Source organism: Coregonus clupeaformis, chromosome 23 (genome assembly GCF_020615455.1).
Source record: "Coregonus clupeaformis isolate EN_2021a chromosome 23, ASM2061545v1, whole genome shotgun sequence".
In the NCBI taxonomy this organism is placed as follows: Eukaryota; Metazoa; Chordata; class Actinopteri; order Salmoniformes; family Salmonidae; genus Coregonus; species Coregonus clupeaformis.
Window position 1 is genome coordinate 49,609,044 of NC_059214.1, and position 19,808 is coordinate 49,628,851.

The following is a 19,808-nucleotide window of genomic DNA, read 5'->3' on the forward strand; positions in this document are numbered from 1 at the left end:
CACACACACACACACACACACACATTGTCTGCTCAAACAGAATACGGCACACAGACTTGCACGTACACACTCACACACACACACCCTCTCTTTCACACACACAAACACACACACACACACAAACAAGTACCAACCAGGGCATTGCTCAGTCTTACAACAGATGTTGTTCTCTTGTTAATAAAAACCACATGTGATTTACTGCTAGACACTACCAGTGAAGTAATTCCCATCACACATGTCACTGCGCACTGGAGATGGCACTCTTGTTTTGATATTTAATCAGAACTGTTCCTGACCTCAGACTCACTACCACATTTCATTATTTACTGTGCACCATGGGTGTCCCAAAGATAATCCTCCAGAAATTTTCCAGATAAGCCTGGTCCTGTTTATTCATCCCCAGGGACTGACAATTCAATAGCCCATGCACTACAATGGTCAGGAAGACTCTGATCAGTTAGACAAACAGGATGACTGATCAGTTAGACAAACAGGAAGACTGATCAGTTAGACAAACAGGAAGACTGATCAGTTAGACAAACAGGAAGACTGATCAGTTAGACAAACAGGAAGACTGATCAGTTAGACAAACAGCAAGACTGATCAGTTAGACAAACAGGAAGACTCTGATCAGTTAGACAAACAGGAAGACTCTGATCAGTTAGACAAACAGGAAGACTGATCAGTTAGACAAACAGGAAGACTGATCAGTTAGACAAACAGCAAGACTGATCAGTTAGACAAACAGGAAGACTCTGATCAGTTAGACAAACAGGAAGACTCTGATCAGTTAGACAAACAGCAAGACTGATCAGTTAGACAAACAGGAAGACTCTGATCAGTTAGACAAACAGAAAGACTGATCAGTTAGACAAACAGGAAGACTGATCAGTTAGACAAACAGGAAGACTGATCAGTTAGACAAACAGGAAGACTGATCAGTTAGACAAACAGAAAGACTGATCAGTTAGACAAACAGGAAGACTGATCAGTTAGACAAACAGGAAGACTCTGATCAGTTAGACAAACAGGAAGACTCTGATCAGTTAGACAAACAGGAAGACTGATCAGTTAGACAAACAGGAAGACTCTGATCAGTTAGACAAACAGGAAGATTCTAATCAGTTAGACAAACAGGAAGCCTCAAATGAGAGGTGATAGCATTAGCTACTATCAGGAAAATACTACTTACTGTTTATAGGTAATGTCCTGTGGCTTAAGGGAGGAGAAGACTAGCTAGATCTTATCTGTGACTAAGATGTTGTTTTGTAAGTTGAGGTGGAAGAGTTAAATGTGGCTACTGTCTAGGCCTAAATGTAAACATGTGTGTCGTGAGCAACATTGGCGTGAGCAACAATAGTGGAATCTGTGGTTCGGCTTCAAAATTAAAGTCCCCCATTGAAATGGATGATAATCATAGTAAAAGCATGCCACAATTGGACTAGATAATGCATGGTTAGTTATGTAAATTCAACAAAAGACTATTAGTTAAATTCCCCTCCCCTCTACTTTACCAGATTTGGCTCGCCCAATTTAGGTTCTTCATTCCTGCTGGGCGAGCCCAAGGTCAATTGTAGAGGGGTTCCCGGGGATCAAACCAAATCTAGTAAAGTAGAGGGGAGGGGAATTTATAAAACGGTGAGAATTGATCCTATTTCACTGTTTAAGTATCCAACGTAGATTTAGGTTTGTCATTCCTTAAAGTTTTCTACGGTGACAACAAACAATTATACTTTCATTGTTTTCCAATGAATACTATAACTAAATATGCAACGATGAGATTAACAATGATATGCGTGAGAACGCGCTGACCAAATGAATGCACGCCGTTAGGCCTTTCCTGACTGCAAACACAAGTTACAAATGAGCATGGAGTAAAGTATGTGAACTCATGGATGTGTGAGCAGCGCTACACCACACTGGTAAGTATAACACACATGTCATCTGATGTGTGCTGGCATGATGTCACAGAGATTTACAGGAATGAAATGGCTCAGGTGTGTGTGTAGGTGCTTTGATACTCTTACTGCATAGGGCACGGTTTAGCCCCATGACAGGTACCATTTTTATGTCTTTATTATTGCAGTTTCAAGGAAGTTGAAGGTCTTTTTTGGAGCCATCGCTAACAATCGTTTGCACAATGACTAGAAGTCCACAAGAGCAGCTAGCATCCTAAACTGATTTCAGATCAGCATTCAGGGTCAGCGTATTTGGATGGCCTCATCTCTGACTAGTGCTATTCCTCTCCCTGTCCAGGGTTCAGTGGGCCTTTCTGGTCATCCTCTTCCTGTCCCTTGTCTCCTTGACAACGGCGTCGGGAGTCAGCCAACAGGCCATAGCGGTGCCGGGTCTCCACCCCAGACTCCACTCCCCACCCAATAACAGCTGTCTGCTCTACACACAGCTAGAGGAGCAACTAAGGAACGATAGGAAGGCAGAGGGAGGGAGTCTCCTTTCCCTGTCAATAAGTCAGTCTAGGGGGTCATGTGATGCAGCGAAGCTAGAAAGAAGCGTGACGAGAGCTCCCGATAAATCTTTAACAAATGTATCCTAAAACTTGATAACTTCAGCCATACTTATTACTACACTGTAGCCAAGAGTGGTGATATGCCTACGAGACAAAAAAAAAGGCAAGGGAAGCACCGAAACATACCAAGAAACGACGGAGAAAGAACCTCTGACCATGGCCTCCACGGAAACCCAAGATGGCACGATGACACCTCAGGAAGAAGCTAGGCTAGCTCACATCCTCAAAGAGATCAAAGAAGGCAATGACTCCCTCACAACACAATTTAACTTGAAAACGTCTGAGTTCAGCTGCTCCATCCAAAACAAGCTAGAGGGAATGGGGACGGAACTACAGAAACTGGGCAAAAACAACGAACACCTGATGAATAAGGTCGACCATTTGGAAAACTATAGCAGGCAAAGCTACATTAGAATTATCGGCCTCCGCGAGGGCTGTGAGGGGACGGACCCCATTGAGTTCTCTGCTGCCATGATACCCTCCCTACTGGGCAAAGAACATTTTGCGGAACCCCTAGTTATCAAACGGACACACAGGTCACTCGCCCCTCGCCCATCACAGGGAGTAGCTGTGTTGATAAATAAGAATGTACCGTTCTGTGTAACGAAAACTATTATTGATCCACTGGGATGTTATGTAGTGGTCCATGGCAGAATGTATTCTGAATCTAGGACCTTGCTTAATGTATATGCACCTAATTATGATTGTTGTGGAAATTCGTCACTATACTTTAGTAACAATCAATGTTCTTACAGAGTATTTGTTGAATCAAGATTTACTTTATTGAATTTCAATAAAAGGAAGCTGGTCTGCAGAGTAGCCTAGCCTCCCCGGCCCTCTCTCCATCTTATATAGTGCCCTCCACACACCCTGGCTGTATAGTTCCTCCCTCTTCAGTTTCCCGCTCTTTTATTGCTCCGCCCACTCCCTTTGTCTATGGTGGCGGCTAAATTCGACTTTCATTCAGTTCAGAATCAATAGTAATACACTCAATCAATCCCTTATCTTGCAAAAACACTCATGTTTAGTTTAAACTCTGTTCAACCCTGGCGCCGCTCTTTATCACTTTGTTTGAGGAGAGAGACAAAAGGCCACAGGATTAAGTTCTTGCCAGAGAATGTTAACTATATTTTCATGATTAACTCCGTTTTTTCTCATTGTCCACAAAATAATCTCCAACATGATCATATTTTTATTCAAGATATATTTCTCAAGGTAGCGGAATTTCAGGGAACACTCTTAGTTGGGGGCGACTTAAATTTTTGTCTTGATCCGATTCTGCATAGATCCTCAACTAAAGCAACCTCATTGACTTAAGTCAGCCAAATGTACTCTATCATTTATGAAAGACTTAAATTTGAAAGACACATGGAAACAGCTCCACCCCCAAGATAGGGATTATTCATTCTACTCCTACCCTCATAACTCTCATACCCGGATTGATTATTTTCTCCTATCAGCACAGGTAACCCATAGAGTTGTGGAAACTGAGTATATATCCAGAACTATCTCAGATCATTCTCTCCTCACACTTTCTGTTTGGATGCCGGATGGCGTTTCAAGGGACCTATAGATGGCGCCTAAACCCAACTCTTTTGAAACAGGTAGAATTTCGTCAATTTATCAGAGACCAAATTATTTTTTTTCTGTGAAACAAACTGTCCGTCCTCTTCCAATAGTTTTGTACTCTGGGATACATTACAGGTCTTTCTTAGGGGTCAAATAATTTCCTAAACCAAAGGTTTCAAAAATAAATGCACTGCTGAATTGAATGAATTAGAGAATTCAATCCTACTACTACAAAAAGAACACCAAAAATCTGTCTCTAAAGAAACATACTGCTCATTGGTGAATAAAAAACTAAAATATAATATCCTAAGTACTTACAAAACTGAAAAGGTTATTCTTAGAACTAGGCAAAGATATTATGAATTGCGGGAGAAAACACACAAAGTCTTGGCCTGGCAGATAAAAGCTGAGGAGTATTCGAGAACCGTCAACTCTATTGAAACACAAAACGGTCAAGTGTCTCACAACCCGGAAGAGATGAATGATTCATTTAAACAATACTATTCTAAGTTATACACTTCTGATGGAACGGAACCAGCAATGATAGACACATTTCTGTCTACTATTGAAGTACCGCGCCTCACATAGGAAGACCAAAATGAAGTAGATCGCCCCTTTACAAAAACAGAAATCAAAAAGGCAATTTCCTCTCTACAATCCGTCAAATCACGAGGAGACCATGGCTTTCCCCCAGAGTTTTAGAAGGAGTTTAAGGATTTGCTTATTCCTCTCTTGATGGATGTTCTAAATGTAGGTGCTGAGACGTAGAACCTACCGGACTCCTTTTCCATGGTTATTATAACAGTTATACATAATTATTACTTACTATAGGCCAATGTCGCTCCTCAATGCCGACTATAAATCGATTTCTAAGGCGATGGCTAATAGATTAGGGCAATATTTGCCAAACCTGATTAACACCAATCAAACAGGCTTTATACAGAAAAGATCCTCCACCAATAATTTGCACAGGTTATTCAACGTAATTCACATGGCCAGTGTGAGGAGTGATCCTAGTGAACAAACAGGTCCCTTCAGATGGTCGCCACAGGGGTTCAGATATCTAGGAATCACAGTTGATAAGAAATTTGTACAAGCTTAACTATTCTGTCTTGGTTCAGAAGGTGGTGGATGACTTGAATAGATGGATAGATCTGCCTTTTACATTATTTGGGAGAATTAGCTGTATTAAGATGAACGTTCTGCCTAAGATGATATACCTATTTCAATCTTTACCCATATCCCTACCCCAGAGTTTCTTTAAGTCCCTTAACAAGACCATAAGACAATGTGTATGGAACCGTAAAACTCCAAGGGAGAGCCTGGACAAATTAACATTGAATTATAGTCTAGGAGATCTCCGCCTACCAAATTTCAAGATTTATTTCTGGGCAATGCAAATTAGATTAATGTCATTCTTATTTGAAACTGAACCAGCCCCATCTTGGAGTCAGATGGAAATGTTTGCTCTCAATGAAGAGGTTGGGATATAGTCTTTGGAACCCAAAGACTATATCAACAAAAACGAACAATCCCTGTACCATCAATTTAGTAAGATCTTGGTATGAAATTCGACTAAACAAGACTAAAACACCCCTGTGGCAAAACAGACTCCTACCAATGATCTTGGAATGCAACATATTTCAACATTGGCATGAGAAGGGAATAACACACTTAGAACATTGCTATATAGATGGAAAGAGAAATACCAGTTATCCAATAATCATTTATTTTGTTATTTACAGTTAAGAATCTTTCTCAGAAGCACTCTTGGAGATATGACTTTACCAAATCTATCAAGTATTGAATAACTACTCCATGATAACCATGATTAATATAGATTTTTATCCAGAGTGTACTCATTGCTAATGCAACAATGCCCAAAACCAGATGTAGATAAGTCATGAGAGCGATCGGAATCCGATTGATGAGGAGCTATGGTCGAACCTATGCCAAGATACTGTCAGCGAACATCAACTCTAGATACAGACTTAAACATTACGACTTCCTACACCAACTATATCTGATACCTCAGCGGTTACATAGATATATATAACCCTGAAATATCAGAAATGTGTTTTAAAGGTGGAACAACAGAAGGCAATTTTTTGCTTTCTACTTGGCAGTCTACTAAATTACAAGCCTTCTGGCATGATGTTTGTGATACCCTGGCCTTTATTATGGAGGTCCCTTTCCTACTTGACCCTGAAATATGCCTTCTGGGTAACTTCACAAATGTGAATTTGAGGAATAACTTCAACATCAAATGTATAGACACATTTTCTTGCCGCTGCAAGAAAATGTGTTGCATTGACATGGAAATCAGATTCCCCTCTACCAATTACAAGATGGCTCTCTGAAATGAATAAGTGTATTCCTATGGAGAAGATTACCTATGCTTTAAGAAATAAATTAAACTACTTTGTGAAAATATGGCGAACCTTCCTGGACTATATGGAAACACTTCCATTGGGGTTGGTGGATGTGAGCTTGTAGATCGATGTAGCTATTGTCTCTCTGTAATGTACTGTTTGTATTGCTTTGTGTATATCTTGGTCTCTCTTGTCATTTGTCTTATTTAGTCATTATTAGTATTATTACTAATTTAATGTATTTATTATTATTTATTATTTTGTAATTTGTCATTGTTTTAATTCATTTTTTATTTTGGGGGTGGAGAGGGTTGAATTACCTTTTGTAGTTGTACTTACTTTTGCTGTATTGTTCTGTTGTTGAATAATTGGCAAATAAAATATTCAAAAATAAATAAATACGTCGGTCAGTGTTGTTCATGTGTCCTCCCTCCCTGTCAGTAACTCCAGCACTTGGAGCTCAGTGCTGCCGGGCCAGGCTGAGGCATGGTGGGGCAGGTTGATGGGCACCGGGCCAGGCTGAGGCATGGTGGGGCAGGTTGATGGGCACCGGGCCAGGCTGAGGCATGGTGGAGCAGGTTGATGGGCACCGGGCCAGGCTGAGGCATGGTGGAGCAGGTTGATGGGCGCCGGGCCAGGCTGAGGCATGGTGGGGCAGGTTGATGGGCACCGGGCCAGGCTGAGGCATGGTGGGGCAGATTGATGGGCGCCGGGCCAGGCTGAGGCATGGTGGGGCAGGTTGATGGGCGCCGGGCCAGGCTGAGGCATGGTGGGGCAGGTTGATGGGCGCCGGGCCAGGCTGAGGCATGGTGGGGCAGGTTGATGGGGCCAGGCTGAGGCATGGCGGGGCAGGTTGATGGGCGCCGGGCCAGGCTGAGGCATGGTGGGGCAGGTTGATGGGCACCGGGCCAGGCTGAGGCATGGTGGGGCAGGTTGATGGGCACCGGGCCAGGCTGAGGCATGGCGGGGCAGGTTGAAGGGCGCCGGGCCAGGCTGAGGCATGCTCGCCTTCTTTGTCTACAAGAACCCCGAGTACGTCAGCCCAAGGACCCCGAGTACGTCCTGCAGCGGGAGAAGCTACGCATCATCAACGGAGAGGTGGTGCAGATGTCGGGAGGGGTGAGGACAGGGCTTAAATGTATACACACACACACACACACACACACACACACCTATACTCACAAACATGCAAAAAATGAACACAATCCCACTCACACACATACAGTGCTACACAGACAAACATTCAGGCATACACACAGAGACCGCTCTGGGAGGGCAGCAAGGATTCACATTTGTCGGTAATGTGATTTAGACTGTCCGAAATCAATACGATTCTGTGTAATGAATAGAGTTTAGATTCCACCACAGCTTTAGTCCTGGATAACTGCATTAAGTAGGTAGATGTATTACATTAGGTTGTGGTAAGGGTATGATGGTCAGATGGAGGTTGTCTATGTATGCAGGCTTTGTGAGGACATGCTCCTGGTGGAAGTTACCAGTAGACACTGATCTAGGATCAGCTTACCCTCCACAAATGGCTGTTGGGTAAACACAGGCAGAAATGTGAAAAGATAGTGACATTAGACTGTGGAGGGCTCGACATTAACTTTTTTAGCCACTTGTCCATCTGACAAGTAGGCCAGAATTTTTTTTTTACTAAATAAAATAAAATCTATAACACCATGGGCCAAAACGGTGACTGAAAATTGTGTTGTATCATGCAAGGAGCCACTTCAGAAAATACAATGAATTATCACTGGTATTGACAATGTAAGGCTTCTGGTCTCTGATCCCGAGTATTATATCTCCTGCCATTGTGGCCTTGAGCACGGCACTTAACCCCCCACAAAGTAAAATACTGGCAGGCTGCTGTATAAAACATACATTGCCTTCAGAAAGTATTCATACCCACATTTTGAATTCAAAATGGATTAAATATATATGTTTTCACCCATCTACACTCAATACCACATAATGACAAAGTGAAAACATGTCTTTAGAAATGTTTGCAAATGTATTGAAAATGAAATAAAGACATCTAATTTACATAAGTATTCACACCCCTGAGTCAATGCTTTGTAGAAGCACCTTTGGCGGAGATTACAGCTTTGAGTTGTCTTGGGTATGTCTATATCAGCTTTGCACATCTGGATTTGAGGATTTTCTCCCATTCTTCCTTGCAGATTTTCTCAAGCTCTGTTAAGTTAGATGGGGAGTGGTGGTGAACAGCAATCTTTGTCTTTCCACAGATTTTCAATGGGATTCAAGTCTTGGCTTTGGCTGGGCCACTCAACGATTTTCACATTCTTGTTCTGAAGCCATTCCAGCGTTGCTTTGGCTGTATGCTTGGTCATTGTCCTGTTGGAACGTACAGTAAATCTTCACCCCAGTCTAAGATCATTTGCACTCTGAAACAGGTTCTCAAGGATTTGCCTGTATTTGGCACTATTCATTGTTCCCTCCATCCATACCAGTCTCCCAGTCCCTGCCGCTGAAAAGCCTCCCCATAGCATGATGCTGCCACCACCATGCTTCACAGTAGGGATGGTGTTAGACAGGTGATGCGCTTTGCCTGGTTTTCTCCACACATAGCGCTTTGTATTCAGGCCAAAGAGTTAAATGTTTGTCTCATCAGATCACATAATCTTTTGCCTTATGCTCTGAGTCTTTCACGTACCTTTTTGCGAATTCCACGCATGCTGTTATGTGCCTTTTTCTCAGGAGTGGCTTCCGTCTGGCCACTCTCCCATAAAGCCCCAATTGGTGAAGTGCTGTAGAGACTGTTGTCCTTCTGGCAGGTTCTCCCATCTCAGCCAAGGAACTCTGTAGTTCTGACAGAGTGGTCATTGGGTTCTTGGTCACCTCCCTGACCAAGTTCCTTCTTGCCTGGTTGCTCAGTTTGGTCGGCTGGCCAGCTCTAGGCAGAGTCTGGGTAGTTCCAGATGTTTTTCATTTCATGGAGACCACTGTGCTCTTGGAAACTTTCAACACTCTAAAAATAGTAGTATACCCTTCCCCATATACAGTGAGGGAAAAAAGTATTTGATCCCCTGCTGATTTTGTACTTTTGCCCACTGACAAAGACATGATCAGTCTATAATTTTAATGGTAGGTTTATTTGAATGGTGAGAGACAGAATAACAACAAAATAATCCAGAAAAACGCATGTCAAAAATGTTATAAATTTATTTGCATTTTAATGAGGGAAATAAGTATTTGACCCCTCTGCACTTAGTACTTGGTGGAAAAACCCTTGTTGACAATCACAGAGGTCAGACGTTTCTTGTAGTAGGTTTGCACACATCTCAGGAGGGATTTTGTTCCACTCCTCTTTGCAGATCATCTCCAAGTCATTAAGGTTTCGAGGCTGACGCAACTCGAACCTTCAGCTCCCTCCACAGATTTTATATGGGATTAAGCTCTGGAGACTGGCTAGGCCACTCCAGGACCTTAATGTGCTTCTTCTTGAGCCATTCCTTTGTTGCCTTGGTCATGGGTTTTGGGTCATTGTCATGCTGGAATACCCATCCACGACCCATTTTCAATGGCTGAGGGAAGGAGGTTTTCACCCAAGATTTGACGGTACATGGCCCTGTCCATCGTCCCTTAGCAGAAAAACACCCCCAAAGCATAATGTTTCCACCTCCATGTTTGACGGTGGGGATGCTGTTCTTGGGGTCATAGGCAGCATTCCACCTCCTCCAAACACGGCGAGTTGAGTTGATGCCAAAGAGCTCGATTTTGGTCTCATCTGACCACAACACTTTCACCCAGTTCTCCTCTGAATCATTCAGATGTTCATTGGCAAACTTCAGACGGGCCTGTATATGTGCTTTCTTGAGCAGGGGGACCTTGCGGGCGCTGCAGGATTTCAGTCCTTCACGGCGTAGTGTGTTACCAATTGTTTTCTTGGTGACTATGGTCCCAGCTGCCTTGAGATCATTGACAAGATCCTCCCATGTAGTTCTGGGCTGATTCCTCACCGTTCTCATGATCATTGCAACTCCACGAGGTGAGATCTTGCATTGAGCCCCAGGCAGAGGGAGATTGACAGTTATTTTGTGTTTCTTCCATTTGCGAATAATCGCACCAACTGTTGTCACCTTCTCACCAAGCTGCTTGGCGATGGTCTTGTAGCCCATTCCAGCCTTGTGTAGGTCTACAATCTTGTCCCTGACATCCTTGGAGAGCTCTTTGGTCTTGGCCAATATGGAGAGTTTGGAATCTGATTGATTGATTGCTTCTGTGGACAGGTGTCTTTTATACAGGTAACAAGCTGAGATTAGGACCACTCCCTTTAAGAGTGTGCTCCTAATCTCAGCTCGTTACCTGTATAAAAGACACCTGGGAGCCAGAAATCTTTCTGATTGAGAGGGGGTCAAATACTTATTTCCCTCATTAAAATGCAAATCAATTTCTAACATTTTTGACATGCGTTTTTCAGGATTTTTGTTTTGTTATTCTGTCTCTCACTGTTCAAATAAGCCTACCATTAAAATTATAGACTGATCATTTCTTTGTCAGTGGGCAAACGTACAAAACAGGCAGGGGATCAAAAACTTTTTTCCCTCACTGTATATGCCTCATCACAATTCTATCTCTGAGATCTACGGACAGTTCTTTAGACTTCATGGTATAGTCTCTGCTCTGAGGTGCACTGTCAACTGTGGGACCTTATATAGACAGGTGTATTTCCTTCTAAATCATGTCCAAACAATTGAATTGGCCATAGGTGGACTCCAATCAAGTTGTAGTGACATCTCAAGGATGATCAAAGGAAATTGAAGTGTCAATTCGAAGTGTCATAGCAAATGGGTGTGAATACTTATGTAGTAGCTTACAGAACACCACAGCTATAGAAATTACAAGTGTTCAATGGTCTTGTTCCTCTCCTGCACATGCTTATTGTCCCATAGAATTGACACTTCTGCCATGTATTCACAGAAAGCTTCTTGTGGAGTGGGTATGAAATGGATTTCAGTAAAATCATGTTAAACTGTATATTTTTTAAGGCAATGGACACCGGGTTAATTACTTTTATTTTCTTATGATACAGTGCATAATTATTCAGTACATAATTGCTCAGTTTCTCTCACAAAACAGTCAATAGATTACCAAATGGACACATTTTGTTTTAGTTGCTGTCCATATTTTTCCGCTCTGTTGGTCTGTATTGTTTAACGTAAACCAATAGGGGGGGGTTGTAACAGAATACATTGTTACAATGTGCCTAAATAACTTTTGACTGCACAACAAAGTACTGAGATATAGTTTGTAATAAAACTCAGAGAAAAGTGTTGTCAGTAAACAAAGTTTTATTTGTCATAAATATACAGTACAACAGAGACTCCGTCTCTCATGCACAACAGAGTATAAATAAGAACAATATGTAACAACAGGAAAATGACAAAACAGAAATTAAGTTGAAAATTCATTTCAGAAAACAGACAGTTATAGCCTCAAATTAAAAACAGACATCCAATACAAACAAAAGGTTTGACTCATCTTTATGCTTTTATCTACAATAAAGTTCCAGACTGTGAAAGTGAACGTGTACATTTGGTTGATTGTAATTCTTAATACAAAATAACAAGACTGATATAGAGAAGGATTAGACAGAGATTGACGACGTCACTATCCTTCTCTATTTCATTCTAGAATCAGGAAGTACAGAGCTAACCCCTGACCCTTTACCTTTAACCCTCCATAAACTTCCTGAAAAACACAAACCACCATTCAGGAGGCGAGACAAAGGTTACACTCATGCCCCTCTCCCACGCACACACATGCCCAATTTGAAATCAACCCCTACCCCTAGGTACTTCTTTAATGCCAACAGATCGGAAACCAGTGGCTAAGTTCAAGCAACATGGTGGAAACCCCATCTAGACTACCAGGGGGCTCGGTAGAGCCATACCTTGCTGCATATACCTATCTGATCCATTTAAATCTACAAAGGGCCATCAAGAAGCATCTATGGATAAAGGCAAAGAGATTGATTTGAGATTAGGCAACACACCCCTTAGTAACCATATCATTGCTTATAGACTATTGACACCCCCTCCCTGTCCCCTTTTAGTAACCGTGTCCTTGGTGATAGCCGTCCTGGTAACCGTCGTAGCCATGGTGATGGTACCCGTATCCTCCGTACTCGTCTTCGGGGCAGCGCATGCCCAGTGACTGCTGGATGGCCATCTCCTGCCTGCGGAGCTGCATAGAGTCCACCAGGTCGTAAATAATGGCCATGGACCACATGGGGCTCGGGTACCACGACTTGACGTTGCCGTCCTTGCCCACCAGCAGCATGGAGAAGTACTCTGGGCTGATCTGGAAGTAGTTACGGATGTCTTTGACCAGGGTGGCCGAGAGGCCCTCACGCTCCACCGTGGCACTGCCTGGAAGGGGGAGAGAGAGATGGATAGAAGGAGTCAGTCAATATCCTTTGGTACGGTTGATGTCTTTGACTAAAGAGGTGGAGTGGCATTCTCGCTCCTCGGCAAAGCTGCCTGTCTCAAGAGAAAGAGAGAATTAGGCTGGGGAAGAATTGAATTTCACATTAGCCATTTAGTGTGAAAGTGTGTGTGGATTCATTTTGTTGTCTTTGAAGGTTACGCTCAATTTATCACCATGACAATTACCCTCGACCCCAGCTCTCTGCCCCAGCCCCACCTCTCTGCCCCAGCCCCAGCTCTCTTCCCCTGCAAAACTACCACCAAAGCTCCCCCAAAGAGCACATATGAATGCTATTCGGCAGGCCAGAGAAATGAAAGGGAGCGTTGACATATTTCCTCCCTAACACCCCCACCACAGCAAATGTTTGTGTGCTTACACAGCTGTGAGGGGTGTATGGATGGAGGGCTGTGAGGGGTGTATGGATGGAGGACTGTGAGGGGTGTATGGATGGAGGGCTGTGAGGGGTGTATGGATGGAGGGCTGTGTGTGTTTGTGTTGATGGTGTGGTGTAGGCAGCAGCATCAACATGTTTTTGAGGTTGGGTCCCCTACCACAGAGGAAAGATCAAACAGTGTCTCCGGTAGCAAGGAGAGAATACATTAACAAGGCTGGGCTATGGAGACTTGGACTGGGGGAGACAGCGGGAGTTAGGGCTGGGGCTGGGCTATAGGGACGTGGACTGGGGGGGACAGCAGGAGTTAGGGCTGAGGCTGGGCTATAGGGACGTGGACTGGGGGGGACAGCAGGAGTTAGGGCTGAGGCTGGGCTAGAGGGACGTGGACTGGGGGAGACAGCAGGAGTTAGGGCTGAGGCTGGGCTAGAGGGACGTGGACTGGGGGGGACAGCAGGAGTTAGGGCTGAGGTTGGGCTATAGGGACGTGGACTGGGGGGACAGCAGGAGTTAGGGCTGAGGCTGGGCTAGAGGGACGTGGACTGGGGGGACAGCAGGAGTTAGGGCTGAGGCTGGGCTAGAGGGACGTGGACTGGGGGACAGCAGGAGTTAGGGCTGAGGCTGGGCTAGAGGGACGTGGACTGGGGGGGACAGCAGGAGTTAGGGCTGAGGCTGGGCTAGAGGGACGTGGACTGGGGGACAGCAGGAGTTAGGGCTGAGGCTGGGCTAGAGGGACGTGGACTGGGGGGACAGCAGGAGTTAGGGGCTGAGGCTGGGCTAGAGGGACATGGACTGGGGGGACAGTGGGAGTTAGGGCTGAGGCTGGGCTATAGGGACGTGGACTGGGGGGACAGCAGGAGTTAGGGCTGAGGCTGGGCTAGAGGGACGTGGACTGGGGGACAGCAGGAGTTAGGGCTGAGGCTGGGCTAGAGGGACGTGGACTGGGGGACAGCAGGAGTTAGGGCTGAGGCTGGGCTAGAGGGACGTGGACTGGGGGGACAGCGGGAGTTAGGGCTGAGGCTGGGCTAGAGGGACGTGGACTGGGGGGACAGCAGGAGTTAGGGCTGAGGCTGGGCTAGAGGGACAGACTGGGGGGGACAGCAGGAGTTAGGGCTGAGGCTGGGCTAGAGGGACAGACTGGGGGGACAGCAGGAGTTAGGGGCTGAGGCTGGGCTAGAGGGACGTGGACTGGGGGACAGCAGGAGTTAGGGCTGAGGCTGGGCTAGAGGGACGTGGACTGGGGGACAGCAGGAGTTAGGGCTGAGGCTGGGCTAGAGGGACGTGGACTGGGGGGACAGCGGGAGTTAGGGCTGAGGCTGGGCTAGAGGGACGTGGACTGGGGGGACAGCAGGAGTTAGGGCTGAGGCTGGGCTAGAGGGACGTGGACTGGGGGGGACAGCAGGAGTTAGGGCTGAGGCTGGGCTAGAGGGACATGGACTGGGGGGGACAGCAGGAGTTAGGGCTGAGGCTGGGCTAGAGGGACGTGGACTGGGGGGGACAGCAGGAGTTAGGGCTGAGGCTGGGCTATAGGGACGTGGACTGGGGGGGACAGCAGGAGTTAGGGCTGAGGCTGGGCTAGAGGGACGTGGACTGGGGGACAGCAGGAGTTAGGGCTGAGGCTGGGCTAGAGGGACGTGGACTGGGGGGACAGCAGGAGTTAGGGCTGAGGCTGGGCTAGAGGGACGTGGACTGGGGGGACAGCAGGAGTTAGGGCTGAGGCTGGGCTAGAGGGACGTGGACTGGGGGAGACAGCAGGAGTTAGGGCTGAGGCTGGGCTAGAGGGACGTGGACTGGGGGACAGCAGGAGTTAGGGCTGAGGCTGGGCTAGAGGGACGTGGACTGGGGGGACAGCAGGAGTTAGGGCTGAGGCTGGGCTAGAGGGACGTGGACTGGGGGAGACAGCAGGAGTTAGGGCTGAGGCTGGGCTAGAGGGACGTGGACTGGGGGGACAGCAGGAGTTAGGGGCTGAGGCTGGGCTAGAGGGACGTGGACTGGGGGGACAGCAGGAGTTAGGGCTGAGGCTGGGCTATAGGGACGTGGACTGGGGGGGACAGCAGGAGTTAGGGCTGAGGCTGGGCTAGAGGGACGTGGACTGGGGGGGACAGCAGGAGTTAGGGCTGAGGCTGGGCTAGAGGGACGTGGACTGGGGGGACAGCAGGAGTTAGGGCTGAGGCTGGGCTAGAGGGACGTGGACTGGGGGGGACAGCAGGAGTTAGGGCTGAGGCTGGGCTAGAGGGACGTGGACTGGGGGAGACAGCAGGAATTAGGGCTAAAGTTGGACTACCTGCCTGCTGTGACTATAAAACAACATCAGACATTCAACAGCACGGCTGTGTGAACTGAAGATTAAACAAAACATAACACAGCCCATTTACCCTCCATGTGTTTCTTGTTTTGTTTCAAGTATGATACACATAGGTGGTGTGTAGACAACAGGGTTCTCACCATTAATTGGATATAGCTCTAGGACTCCTCCCTGGTCCACTGCCTCCATGCCAACCAGCTTCAGGATGGAGATGTGTCTCAGGCCTGGGTCACCATGGAAACCACCACCACACAGACGAACACACAACAAAGAGGACATAGTAGCCCATTAGAACAACAAAATACCCAACAACAGCAACTTACAACGTAAAGTCAAACGTCTCCTACTGAACATCTATTCAGGGTTCTTCAACCTGTCAAAAAATAAGGAAGGGAAGCGTTGACTGGATAGGAGATCTTTGTAGATTGTAGGTGCTCTTTAGTAAGAGAGAAACCTGTTGCGCTACTGAGCGTGCAGGGTTTTGATCCAGCCCCCTGCAGTAACACACACCTGATTCAGCTAAGTATGGGCCCAGACAGAAGACCTTGATCTCCAGGATCAGAGTCGGAGACTCCCCCAAACCTGATCTAATTCAACCACCTGTTTCATATTCATCTCTAAACGTATTTATTCAATATGTGGATGTGGTCGTTCCTGATTAGAACCATCTGTGAGTTAGTCGTGATAATAGAGAGGGAATGTGAAGGACTTGTGTCCTGCTGGGCCAGACAGCTGGTTCTTCTGAAGACAGAAAAGCCACAGTAACCACATGAAAACACTGATCTCTAAGGTGAAAGCCAAGAGCCGAATACCAAGGTAAGAACCCAAAGCAGAGTCAGCAGCTAGGAGAAGGCCTTGTTTATCAGGTTTGAACACACGCACGCACGCACACACACACACACACACACACACACACACACACACACACACACACACACACACACACACACACACACACACACACACACACCAAGCCAAGCCAAGCCAAGCCAAGCCAAGCCAAGCCAAGAGAAACAGAGGAGGGGAACACAGTCTTTGATCTGAGTGTACAGGACTGGTAGAGGAGTAGGGAGTTACACTTCCATTACCCTTTCCTGAGAGGTGTGTGTGTGTGTGTGTGTGTGTGTGTGTGTGTGTGTGTGTGTGTGTGTGTGTGTGTGTGTGTGTGTGTGTGTGTGTGTGTGTGTGTTCCAGTGTCAATATATTTGAGTGAATATATTTTATTAAACCATATCAAAAATCGTGTGGCAATCTACAAGTTTTCTGGAGGCCCTGGTGCGACGTTAGGATGATCCACAGGAAGCCCAGATGATACTGCTAGCTGCTAAGTGGATAGCTCTGCTCTGACAACTGCCCAGTTTGTGTGCTTGTGTGTGTGCGAGCAGTACATGGCCTGGTTCAGAAACAACTTGACTTCCTGTTGATCTCTCACCCAGGTTGCAGGCTTGGCTGGTCAGGGCGTAAAGCTGCTGCTGATAGGCCCATTCCTCATCATTGGGGGCGGAGATTACAAACAGGCGACGCCTCCAACGGAACCTGAGAACCCAAAGACGGAACAAGGATGAGATGCAGCATGATAATACTATACGGTCATGATCAATCTCTTATATTTAAAGATCCTACAAGGATCTTGCTCAAGACTTGAACAAAGTCACTTCCTGTCTAAACCCTGTGGGTCACTGTCATTAGAACCAACAACGAACCCACTGGGTACTGATGTCAGTTCAACGTCTAGTTTTGATTTACATTTGGTTGAGTTGTCAACTAACTTGAATTCAACGTGAAATCAACAAAACATTTCACCATGTCACTGAATTTAGGTAAAAAGTTATGTGAAAAAAATACAAAATGTCCTTCCGTTGATGACTCTACAAATCCAATCAGTTTTCCACGTTGATTCAAAGTCATCACATTGATATATATATATATATTTTAATGATGTGGAAGCAAAGTCCCAGTAGGAAGTCACTTCCTGTCTAAACACTGTGGGTCACGGTCATTAGACTGGAATTGAGTCTCCATGGCAACAAACCACAGTCAATCTGGTTAAAACATTTAAGTTAAATACACTATATACAAAAGTATGTGGACACCCCTTTCAAATTTGTGGATCCGGCTTTTCAGCCACACCCGTTGCTGACAGGTGTATAAAATTGAGCACACAGCCATGCAATCTCCATAGACAAACATTGGCAGTAGAATGACCTTACTGAAGAGCTCAGTGACTTTCAACGTGGCACCGTCATAGGATGCCACCTTTCCAACAAGTCAGTTCATCAAATTCCTGCCCTGCTAGAGCTGCCCCCCGGGTCAACTGTAAGTGCTGCTGTTGTACAGTGGAAACGTCTAGGAGCAACAACGGCTCAGCCGCAAAGTGGTAGACCACACAAGCTCACAGAACGGGACCGCCGAGTGCTGAAACGCATAGCGCTGTCCTCGGTTGCAACACTCACTACCAAGTTCCAAACTGCCTCTGGAAGCAACGTCAGCCAGAGAACTGATCGTTGGGAGCTTCATGAAATAGGTTTTCATGGCCGAGCAGCCGCACACAAGCCTAAGATCACCATGTGCAATGCCAAGTGTCGGCTGGAGTGGTGTAAAGCTCACCGCCATTGGACTCCGGAGCAGTGGAAACACGTTCTCTGGAGTGATGAATCACGCTTCACCATCTGACAGTCCGACAGACAAATCTGGGTTTGGCGGATGCCAGGAGAATGCTACCTGCCCCAATGCATACTGCCAACTGTAAAGTTTGGTGTATGAGGAATAATGGTTTGGGGCTGTTTTTCATGGTTCGGGCTAGACCCCTTAGTTCCAGTGAAGGGAAATCTTAACGCTACAGCATACAGTAACATTCTAGACGATTTTGTGCTTCCAACTTTGTGGCAACAGTTTGGGGAAGGCCCTTTCCGGTTTCAGCATGACAATGCCCCCCTGCACAAAGTGAGGTCCATACAGAAATGGTTTGTCGAGATCAGTGTGGAAGAACTTGACTGGCCAGCACAGAGCCCTGACCTCAACCCCATCGAACATCTTTGGGACGAATTGGAACGCCGACTGCGAACCAGGCCTAATCGCCCAACATCAGTGCCCAACCTCAGTAATGCTCTTGTGGCTGAATGGAAACAAGTCCCCCGCAGCAATGTTCCAACATCTAGTGGAAAGCCTTCCCAGAAGAGTGGAGGCTGTTATAGCAGCAAAGGGGGGACCAACTACATATTAATGCCTAAGATTTTGGAATGAGATGTTCGACAAGCAGGTGTCCACAAACTTTTAGTAATGAAGTGTACAGTCGTGGTCAAAAGTTTTGAGAATGACACAAATACTAATTTTCACAAAGTCTGCTGCCTCAGTTTTGATGATGGCAATTTGCATATACTCCAGAATGTCATGAAGAGTGATCCGATGATTTGCCATGAAAATTAACTTAATCCCCCAAAAAAACATTTCCACTGCTTTTCAGCCCTGCCACAAAAGGACCAGCTGCCATCATGTCAGTGATTCTCTCGTTAACACAGGTGAGAGTGTTGACGAGGACAAGGCTGAAGATCATTCTGTCATGCTGATTGAGTTAGAATAACAGACTGGAAACTTTAAAAGGAGGGTGGTGCTTGAAATCATTGTTCTTCCTCTGTTAACCATGGTTACCTGCAAGGAAACACGTGCCGTCATCATTGCTTTGCACAAAAAGGGCTTCACAGGCAAGGATATTGCTGCTAGTAAGATTGCACCTAAATCAACCATTTATCGGATCATCAAGAACTTCAAGGAGAGAGGTTCAACTGTTGTGAAGAAGGCGTCAGGGCGCCTAAGAAAGTCCAGCAAGCGCCAGGACCATCTCCTAAAGTTGATTCAGCTGCGGGATCGGGGCACCACCAGTGCAGAGCTTGCTCAGGAATGGCAGCAGGCAGGTGTGAGTGCATCTGCACTCACAGTGAGGCGAATACTTTTGGAGGATGGCCTGGTGTCAAGAAGGGCAGCAAAGAAGCCACTTCTCTCCAAGAAAAACATCAGGGACAGACTGATATTCTGCAAAAGGTACAGGGATTGGACTGCTGAGGACTGGGGTAAAGTCATTTTCTCTGATGAATCCCCTTTCTGATTGTTTGGGGCATCCGGAAAACACCTTGTCCGGAGAAGACAAGGTGAGCGCTACCATCAGTCCTGTGTCATGCCAAGAGTAAAGCATCC

At 46.0% G+C, this 19,808-nt stretch overlaps 1 protein-coding gene across 1 annotated transcript in view; it reads right to left on the minus strand.

Moving 5' to 3' along the window:
• Positions 1-11,738: 11,738 nt before the first annotated feature.
• LOC121536488 (coiled-coil domain-containing protein 80) overlaps positions 11,739-19,808 on the minus strand; it is a 35,440-nt gene continuing 27,370 nt past the window's right edge. Inside the window, exons 7-9 of the mRNA XM_041843803.2 lie at positions 17,050-17,153; positions 15,758-15,841; positions 11,739-12,863 (exon numbers count right to left, since the gene is read on the minus strand). Of these exons, the coding sequence (XP_041699737.2) occupies positions 12,544-12,863; positions 15,758-15,841; positions 17,050-17,153 (508 nt within the window). The 3' untranslated portion in view covers positions 11,739-12,543. The remainder of the gene's footprint in view (positions 12,864-15,757; positions 15,842-17,049; positions 17,154-19,808) is intronic.